The sequence below is a fragment of the Plasmodium chabaudi genome (assembly GCF_900002335.3).
Source record: "Plasmodium chabaudi chabaudi strain AS genome assembly, chromosome: 1".
Lineage (NCBI taxonomy): Eukaryota > Apicomplexa > Aconoidasida > Haemosporida > Plasmodiidae > Plasmodium > Plasmodium chabaudi.
The window spans coordinates 338,708-349,690 of NC_030101.2; the positions used below are offsets into that span (position 1 = coordinate 338,708).

General features: G+C 22.7%; 2 protein-coding genes across 2 annotated transcripts; one reads left to right on the top strand and one right to left on the bottom strand.

The window, feature by feature from the left end:
• Nucleotides 1–1,642: 1,642 nt before the first annotated feature.
• Nucleotides 1,643–6,544, top strand: PCHAS_0108800 (conserved Plasmodium protein, unknown function; the record flags this gene model as incomplete). Its single annotated transcript, XM_016797977.1, has 3 exons — nucleotides 1,643–1,919; nucleotides 2,009–6,372; nucleotides 6,479–6,544. The coding sequence occupies 3 exons, from the start codon at nucleotides 1,643–1,645 to the stop codon at nucleotides 6,542–6,544; spliced, it is 4,707 nt and encodes a 1,568-aa protein (XP_016653003.1).
• A 933-nt stretch (nucleotides 6,545–7,477) lies between these two features.
• On the bottom strand, nucleotides 7,478–8,704 carry PCHAS_0108900 (palmitoyltransferase DHHC2, putative; the record flags this gene model as incomplete). Its single annotated transcript, XM_737157.2, has 4 exons — nucleotides 7,478–7,591; nucleotides 7,708–8,229; nucleotides 8,370–8,497; nucleotides 8,614–8,704. 4 exons carry the CDS (start codon nucleotides 8,702–8,704, stop codon nucleotides 7,478–7,480), a joined length of 855 nt encoding a protein of 284 aa, XP_742250.2.
• Between the last annotated feature and the right edge of the window lie 2,279 nt (nucleotides 8,705–10,983).

The following is a 10,983-nucleotide window of genomic DNA, read 5'->3' on the forward strand; positions in this document are numbered from 1 at the left end:
TTAAAAAAAAAAAAAAAAAAAAACATATTTTAGCTAGCCAATTTTAAATATTTTTAAACAAAATAGTGAGTTAAAAAAAAAATGAGAAAAAATATTTCTTACAATATCACCTTAATATTTTATTACAATTTTGTTTATTATAAAAGTATTATATCATTTTGGATAATATGTAATAAAATAGGGGAACGATATGGTACTACTTTTTGAGGTGGTGATTATGATTAGTGTTGTTTTATTATTTTGAATTTAAATAATATTTCATTTTTTAGTAAAAATTATATTTTTTATTCACATTAATATATGTATATATGAAAGATACATTTATATGGTTAAACTTTTATATACCTATTATGTCCCCATTGAATTTTACAACAACATCGATATTATGTCTATTTTTTTATTATGTGCATGTTGGTGCATTTTTTAAATATATTATTTAATAACTGTTCGATCTATAAGTACAACATTGATGTGATGTTTTTTTACAATCGGACAAATTTCTTTACATGAATATATAAGTACATTTACCCACTTTCAATATATATTGATATTTATTTTTTTTCATGTTTATATAAAAATTAATATTTATACATACTTTATTTACATAGTTGCATTAGTGTATAGCTAAGATGGTTATACATTTTTAACAAATGGTGGGCATACCCCAATAAAGCAATTACTATATGTTTATAAAGTAAAGTCTAGGAAAATTCATAAAAAGCGAAAGGGTAAGTAAATATATCTACAAATGTTCATACATATCTATATTATATATATATGTGAATTTTTTTAATATGTAGAAACGTATATAAGATAAATTTTGTGTATAATTTAGTTCTCTTTTGTACATATTTGCATTTTAATTATATTCAAAAAAATATCATGATTGTATATTTCTATAACAATTTTTTGCTTTGTGGTTATAAAAAAGTGAATAAAACAAGCTATAAGTTAATTTATTTATTATTTTTATTGCCGATTTATTTTTAAAAAAATTTAATATATTTCTTTTTTATCTCTATTAATATACAAAAAGAATCAAATTTTATATATAACTCAACAATTTTTTATTATATAACTGACGCCTGTACATATATATTTTTTTTTCTTTGTCTATAGAAATACATAAATGGAGGTAGTACGTCACAAGAAAAAAAAATAAAATTTTTTTAAAAATTTCCGTTAAGCAATCTGAAAAAAATATATAATAGGTAATAATAATTTATATAAGATTAGAATAAAAATATTACATTAATGTAAAAAAGTAATAAAAAAAAATACATAACTTTCAAGAATACCTTTGTTATTATAACTAAACAGTTATACAAAATATATTATACATATAATTGCTTTAAAAAAAATAAAAATATATAAAAACCAAAAATTGTGATAATTATTATATGAATAATAGAGTATTAAAAAATGCGAAAAATATTTCAAGAATAAGGTTTGGTAGATTAACAAAATATACTCTCCTTAATTCTAATTTTATAGATGGCTTATATATAGCTATATCTTATATAGTTATATATAAGGATTTTATTTTTTTTATCATTTTTGTATTCTTTGATTATAAATATTATTATGTAAATATATTCTCTTTGTATAGTAAAATATCGCAGTATTTAAAACAACAATAATAATGGAAAAAAAAAAAAAAAAAAAAAACTCATCTTTAAAAGGTTATTTTAAAAAGTCAGATGACTCAGGAAATGATGATAATCATTATAGTATCAACACAGTTGATCAGCATTATATGAATCTCGAAGAAAAGAAAAGTTATAAAAGCATGTTTAGTAAGTCGCCAATTGGGTTGGTTGCCTACTACCGTTGTACAGAAGGTAGACACAAAACGGTAGGGGACTCATCGGGATGTGGCAGAATAGCTTATATCAAAAATGATGGGAACGGCTCTGGTGGTATGTACAATCAGTTTATTAAAAAATGAAAAAAAAAAAAAAAAAAAACCTTTTGCTTACACCTTTATTATTTTCTTCCTATTTTGCAGACTCTCCTTGGATGTTCAAAATAAAAAACAAAGAAATTCTTAATTTCGATAATTTGGAAAAAAAACATAAAAAAAATTATTGCCTTAATGTGAGTGGCAAGTCTAATTGTTATATTGAAATTCCATCGGATAATTGTTTAGAGCTTTTGGGTGGTAATTATAGTACTAACGAAAATAGTATAAAAATAAAACAAGAGATATGTCAGAATATATCAAATGATATTAATGAAGGTTTTGCATTTGAAATGTGGATAGGACTAGAAGAGAAAAAAATAAAAAAAAAAAAAGAAAAAAAAAGTTATTGTTTAATTCAAAAAGGGGTAGAATATTCTGAATGGAGTATATATTTAATTATTGATGGTGAAGAATGTAACTTTTTAATAAATTATAAAAATCAGAATTTTGAATTTGATAAATTTCCTATTGCTCATTTAAAAACTATAAAATATAATAATTATTATTGGAGTTATGTATCTATAGTTTTTAATATTGGAATTGATCTTATATTTGTAATATTATCAGGAGAATATAATTATTTTTTTGATATATATAAAAATAAATATGCAATTTTTTATAATAATTCATTATATCCTACAAATTTCTATCTCGATTCTAAAAATGTTATACCTTTATGCATAGGTAAATATAATTCCCATTTAAACAATTTAAAGAATATGAAAATGAATAAAAATAGTAAGGGAGATTATGAGGTTTGTTCCTTTTTAGTAACAGAAATACGAATGTTTGCTGTAAGTCGTTCAGCGGACCTTGCCATAGAAAAATATAACCAACCCCTTGAATGTCTTTCAAGCAGTTCACTAAAAAGTGACATCGATGATAGATCAGATAATAATGATAAAATGCTAAAATCGAATAATAATTCAGAAAATGATTATTATAAATGTAATTCATCAGATGATGATCCATACAACTACAATAGTAAACATGGAGATGCAAATAAAAAAGAAAAGAAAAAAAAAAAAGAAAAAACAGATATAGATGGAAACAAAATAAACAAACATAAACATAATCCATATATTAATGATGAAAATATATACAAAAGAAGAGATCCATTTTTTGAAAATTATAATGATGGTAGTGAAGAAAATGATAATCAAACAATCGAATATAAATGTAGCGAATTTAATAATGAAATTGAAGAAATGAAAAAAAAATTTAACCAATTTAATGATGAAATAAAAAGTATGGATATTAATAATGAGAGGTTCAGTTTTGGTAGTGAAAAAGATAAAGAGAAAAAAAAGAAAAAAAAAAAGAAACATGAATCCGATAATGATTCAGAATATGAGAAATTTTCAGATGATTCAAATCGAAAGTTTACACATTTCTCTTTTGAAAATAATTCAAAAGATTTTATAAAAAATGAGGGTTCATCAAGTGATGACCTAAATGCATCTAACAAATCTCAGACATTTTATGATGATAGTAGAAAAAATAAGAAAGAAAAACGGGAAGGTAAAAAAGAGATGAAAAAAAATTCTAAAAAAAAACATGAATCTGAAGATAAAGGGAAAAATGTGCATATAGATGAAGTTATACCTTCCTATTTGAATCCAGAAAATGATATAAATTTAAAAAATAACAATATATCCTTTTTCAACTTTTCTGATGAAGATATTTTTAACGCAGATGGTAACAACAATAATAATGAAGGAAGAGAAAAGAAAGATAGTAAAAATAAAATGGAAAACGATGAGGATTTATTTAAAAAGGTTGGAAAAGATAATAAATCTGAAGAAAAGTTACGAAAGAAAAAAGGCAGCAGCTTTCATGATATTACAGAAGTAAATAAAGATGAGAAAATAAATATGGCTGAAATAATTAGCGAAATTAATAAAAATTTTGAAAATAAACTTTTTGATATGTTTGCTGATAAGTGGGTTCAGAATTTGGGAGTATCACAAAATGATAGAGATAAATTTTTAGAAAATTTGAAAAAACAAAGAGATTTTATAGATTTAGAAAAAAAAAAAAAAAAACCTTTTAATAATAGTGAAGAAAGTAAAAATAGTGACATGAATGAATATGAAGATATAAAAAGAAAATATAATGAATTAATAGAAAAAAAAGAATTAGAAAAAAAAAAAAAAATTCAAGAAAATTTAAAAGAAGAAATAAAAAGGACAAAAGAACAATCACTTGCTGAAAAGGGATTAACTGAATTTATACAAAAAAATAAACAAATGAATGAATATTATGTAAAAAAATATCGTATTTTAAGTCCAGGTTCTAGAAAGTCAGATGCATCTATGGATGATGAATCAGATGGTGAAAAAAGCAATACCACAGATGAATGTAGTATTGATAATACTATGAATGAAGATTATAAAAGAGAGGACAGTCTTGATGAGTCTTTAAATTTTGAAAATAGAGACTTTATGAATAAGAAAACTGAAAATTCTTTTGATAGTTGTGAATTTGCATTTAGTAAAAATAAATCGAAGGATGAAATGTTTGATAAAATAAGCAAAGAGCGTAATGATCGAAAAAAAACAGATAGTACAGATCTCGTAAGTTTTGAACACGATGTAGTAGAATGTGAAGAAAACGAAAAGAAAAGAATATATACTAGCAAAGCGGATAACGAAATAAATATTGGAAAGCAATACTATCGATATATATGCCCATTGACACATTATGAAATATATATTATAAAAAACTTTCATAAGCATGGAATAAATAAAGAGTTAAAACAATTTAAAAATAAAGATACCATGGGGAATGAAAAATATAATGAAGACAAACGAATAGCAAGAAACAGTATAAATATAAATTATATAAAATATAAAATATCAATGATGAAATATTTAAATAATATGAGTTTAAAATATATTTTAGAAAAAAAATATACAAAGGGTTTAAAGGCATGTATAAAAAATAAAAACTACATCCAAAATTTTACGAACAGTTATTGTAGTATACAAAATAGAATATTCAAAAAAAATTATCAAATTGTAAATATATGTTTAAATGTAAATTATTCTAAAAATATAACAATAGATGAATTAAAAGTTATTATAAAAAACAATGTAATAAATATTATAGTATGTAAAATTTTTATACTTATATATGAATATAAAAGATATAAATATATAGAAAACTCGTCTCGAATTTTAGTATTACTATCTGTCCTATGTAGAATATTGTATATATCAAACGAGCTAAATAATCGTTCTAGTGATGTAGATAAGTTATTAAAAAAGGTTTTAAAAAAATTTATTATACGTTTATTTTTAAGGGGGTGTTTATATTATGTAGAAAAAACATGTGAATATTTTTTTAAATTATATCCACGTGATTTTATAAAATATGAAGAAAATACTGAAAAGGAAGAAGAAGACGAAGAAGAAACAGATGAAGATCCAATACAAACAAGTATACATAAACAAAAAGATAATACAAATAGTATTATATATGAAATATATAAACTATCTAAAAATACATTTCTTAAATATGCTATATCATATAAAAGTAATAAGTGTTCATTAATAAATAATCATGAAATGGATTTCGAAAATTCGATAAAAACTTTTTCTCCTGAATGGGGTTACTATATATATTCAACCAGCAATTTTAATATATTTTCCTCTAGTATAAAATATAATGGTTTTTTAAAAACAGCTCTTGATATTTCTAGCCTTATATCAAGTGACAAATATGAATCATTTTTGAGCAACAACCCAATGTGTATTCGTGATATTAATGAATTAGAGGATGAAGATGTTTCTAAATTAGACCAAATTGGAGATGTAGATCGTAACAAAGATAGTGATGAAACAAAGGAAGAGAAAGAAAATGATCTTATTGATGTTGACGAAGCAAATAATAATAATAATAATATCTGTTTGCCAGATGCTTCTGATAGTATTGTTCCACTACCTGAACATGCAGGAAAGGATGATATATTATGTAAAATGGATATAAAAAACAATAATAATATAACTTTAATTGATTATTTAACAAATTATGAAAAGAAAATGAAAAATTATTATATTATTGATGATACTTTAAAAACAATAAAATTTAATAGAAAAAAAACAAATTATAATTTAGAAAAGTTTTTCAAAAATCATAATATAAATAGTAATATAAATTTTACAGATCAAGCATATTTTCAAAATTTTATGAAAAAGGTTAATCATGATGCTTTTTTAAATGCATCTAAATATTCTTATAAAAATAAAGAGCTATTTGGGAACTGTCCGTATTGTAAAAAACAACTTACAACCTTTTCAAATATCTGTGATTCATGCCATAAACGTATATATATATGTTACTATTTTTTTGTTTATTGTACATATAAATATCGTTGCCAGCTATGTGATGCGACCTATTCGGAAATGGTAATCAAAATGGAGGAGCAATCGTCGTCTATGTACATATGCATATGTTATCTTTGCACATGTTGAAGCGTCATATATATATTTTTTTTTTTTTTTTTTTTTTCAGTGTATGAAGAAGTTTAAAATGGGTTTCACCTGCTTTTACTGCGGCCTGTTTCTCGTTAAGGAGTAAAAATTGGTTTTCAACAAGGCATATATATGCATATTTATTTTCCGAAATTATGATGTTTATGTATATACTTTAAAATTTTTTATTCTACATGTTATTTTATTTTTTAATAATACACCGCGTGATTAGACGGGCATTTTTGATTTACGCTGAGTGCCCTTTATCAGTTTTTTCTCTCTGTTTCGTTATGCTCATAAGACAACTTTTTTTTCGTAATTTGAAAAATAAGTCAGCACATGCGCTGCATTGTCTACTGCATTGCTTATTTGCATACTTTGTGACTTTCCATAAGGTGCTCCATTTGTTGCCATTTTTTAATTAAGAATTTTTTAACCAACGTATTAAGTTTTCTCTACAAACAAACAGAAAAAACAGAACAAGAACAAAAAAAAAATAAAATAATAAAATACTATTTTAATTTAAAATACTATATCCTAAAAACTATTGTGTGTGTATACAAATAATGGGAAAAAAATAAATCATTGGAATTTAATTTTACAAAAAAAATTGAAAAAATGTGTCATTAAATCAAAATAGTAAACTTCAAATATTTTTAATATGAAGTACAATAATAAAAAAAAATTATATATACACACATATACATTTTATTACTGAAAACTATTGAAAAAAAAAAAAAATTGCAATCCTATTTTTCTTCAATAAAGGTATACATATTTTAGGTAGACGAAGAAAACAAGAAATGGAATGCGAAAATCATAAACTGGATAGTTAAAAATATTTATTATAATATTATGCATAAAACAGAAAAAAAAAATAAAACATAGAGACAAATATGTATGATTGTATGTGTGTGTAAATGAATAGGGTTTGAAAAATTCAAAAATATATTTATTTAGATAATGCTATTGCATATTTTGAGATTTTATGAAATATTATAAGTTCAAAAAAGAATATAGTTTTTTTTTTTCCTTCCCATCAAATGTTAGTTCCTTGTGATATGCTGACTCTCCAACGAACTCCATCGCCTGCTGGTCTGTTTGAAATGCATTGGCATGGGCACATCCAGCATAAAATGTTATTTCCAAAGACCTGCAAAATGGTAAATATATATGCAAATTGGGGAATGAACTAACTTGAAATATAAAAATGTGCAAGCAATAAGGATCCATTACATGGTCATGCAGAAATGTGTAATTTGTTCTAACCTGTTTTGCATTATCTTCACATCCTACATTATAAATATTATAGTCTTGATGATATATATCCATATTTTCAATGGTTGTCGAATTTTTTGAAATAAGTTTTAAATGAAATTTTGTAAATGGGACTAAAGCAAAAATTAAAACAAAAGTTAAAAATAGAACGATGGAGGCATAGGTATATTCAAGAGCTACAAAAGAATTATTTTCTTGAAATCCGGTATCCATATATGCATTAATATTATCTATAAATATATAATGGAAAGTCTGAGTAGCAACCATAAATAAACAAATTAAACCGTAAAACAATAACTGCATAAAAAATCTTCTGTTGTAAAATCCAACACAATTATTTATCCATGGACAATGATGATCCATATTTAATACACATCTATTACAAGCCGAACAGTGATGTGTTCTATCTGGTTTCCATACATTGCAAATTTTACAATATCTTCTTCTCTTTACATCATCACCAACATAAAACCCCCAATTTCTTGGAACTTTTCCTGGATCCGTTGATGCACACTAAAAGGAAATGAAAAGGTTATACATAAATGGATAGTAGGACATATACAGAGATGGATATATGTAATAAATAATTATTTATTGATAATATCAAAGGTAAGCATTCATAGATAAACATATATGCAATTTTTTTATTTTACTTTTATAAAACTTAGTAAAAATAAAAAAAAAAAGATATGGAAAGCAATGGCTATTGTCAATGAGCCACTTCTATATGGAATAAACCATGATCGCAAAACGATTCCTGTATATCCAATGTATATAAATGCTATAAAAAACAAATTAAAAATGTGTTTATATAAAGTTTTTTACACAACTTATGTTGCCACGACGAATCGTAGCACATGTATATATGATGATATTATCATTTATTTTGACACTTACATAATATAAAAAAGACAATAAATATGAATATCGAACCACCTCTTTTCTTTTCTGGTTGCCCGTGTGATATCTGCATATACTTATGTGTCATTTTTTATATTGATGTTGATTTATATATTTTATTGATTATATATATGTTAAATTGTTTAATAATAATAATATTATTATTTTCCTAACAAATTAATAATTATTCTTATAATATTCTCCTCATTGATTTGGGGGTGAAATTATTTTATCTGTCATTTGTAATGGTACTTATAGGTTACACACACATATACTAACATACATATAGATATAAAACATATGCATATTATGTACATATATTTTAAGTATTGATTTTATCTGTTCATTATATTTTTTCTATAAAAAATATAAATCAGTGAAAAATCAAAATGGCATCACTGAGCAATTTGCTTATTTTTTTTATAAAAAATTGTCTATGTATATTTCTATATTAAGGTGTGTTATGAAAAAAACAAATGAAAAAAAAAACAATACAACAATATAGCAGTATAACTAATTTCCTATTAAATATAATATCGTATTATCATTATATATGAAATTACAAAATCTACAACACTCAAATAATAAATGTATTACGAATATAAACATACATGCATACAAATTTATTTATTTGTAAAAATATACATACATATGCATAACATATCAGCATCAATATAGTAACATTTTATATATTATAAAGAGCTGCAAATATTATGGATTAGGTTAAATAAACAATTAATTTTTTTTTTTTTTAAGATCATAACTTAAAAGGGTTAAAAACAATATTCCAAAATATCTTTACACAATTTTATCGAAGTCTTTTTTTTTATGTACGTTCATAATTTCTTCATTTTTTACCTTAACAATACATAAAATAAAATAATCGTGTAATAAAATAGTAATAATAATAAAATTAAAGAAAATTTATTTTTTTGTTGCAATGACAACTATAAAAATTCATTTAAAAAAACAAATATCCATAACTAACTAGTTTTCACAAATAGTTAAAACAATTCAGTTTTAATATTCCTATATAAAATATATATGTAGTATATACAAATATATTACGTACTATTTTTAAATTTTTGTTTAATATACATGTGTATTATATATGATAAATAGTGTATATAATGTGTAAAACATAGTGCATACGTATGTGTATAATTCCTTTCCTAATTTTTTATATTTTTCTAAAATATTTTGCCTTTATCTTTCATATTATTTTAACATATCACAAAATTATGAATGCCGATTATCGCCAAATTTATTTATTAAACAAAAAAAAATTATGTACTGTTCATATAAAAATTTTCCTTTGTCTTATTATAATTTCCTTTATGCAGTTAAATTGTTAATCCATTCTAAGTGCATACGAATATATGCATCGCATGTATGCATATATTTTTTGCGTATTATTTTGTATATATAAATTATGCGAATTAGTACGATCTTATATTGTTCTCCTTAAAAATGTTATAATTAATAAAAAATAATAGTTTATTTTTTTATGAGTGCATACCCAACATTAAGAAACAAAAATGTTAATAATTTTTCCGTGATTTTAAATGTGTACACCTATTCACACATAAATCCTGTTTTTTATTTTTAAAAAATCTTTATATATTAGAAAAAAATAAACCACTATCAAACGACATAAGTGTAAAATATGTCGCTTTAGCTTGCATACAAAAATAAAGAGAATGCGGATATATAGAGAAGATACACAAACAAATTTTAACTATATATAATAAAACAAAGGTGATACTTAAAAATATATATATACAAACTAGTGAGAAAATTAATTATATGAACAAAAAAAATGATGATTTATAAAAAAGGAAAATATTGTATGGTGAGCCATACTCTTGCTATTCATACATGTAACAAATTTTTGATGGAAATTGGGGGTAATTTTAAATGTTTGCTATTTTAGGGAAAATAAAAATATACATCCTAATTTCATTATTTCATAATTTTTTTCTCTTTTTATTTAAACGTTGTAAATTTGGAATATACTAATCTATACATTTTTACACTTCCTAACAAGCGTGTGTTTATTATATATAACAGTTGCTATATTATTATTTTTTTAAAAAAAAAAGGAATTATTTTCAAAATGTATAATAGCTATATGCATTTTTTTTAATTTGTAAGGTAGCTATATTTTTAATTAAAAAATAAAACAAAATAAAAATATTATAAATTAACAGAAATTTTTATCACATAGTAAATATATATTTCTATGAGAAATACAAATATTAATAATGTATATATGCATGTATATGTGAGGGCTAGGCTAAGATATATACGTTTTTAACAAACCTTTTTCATTTAAAAAATGTAATTATATAATTATATTTTTTTAAT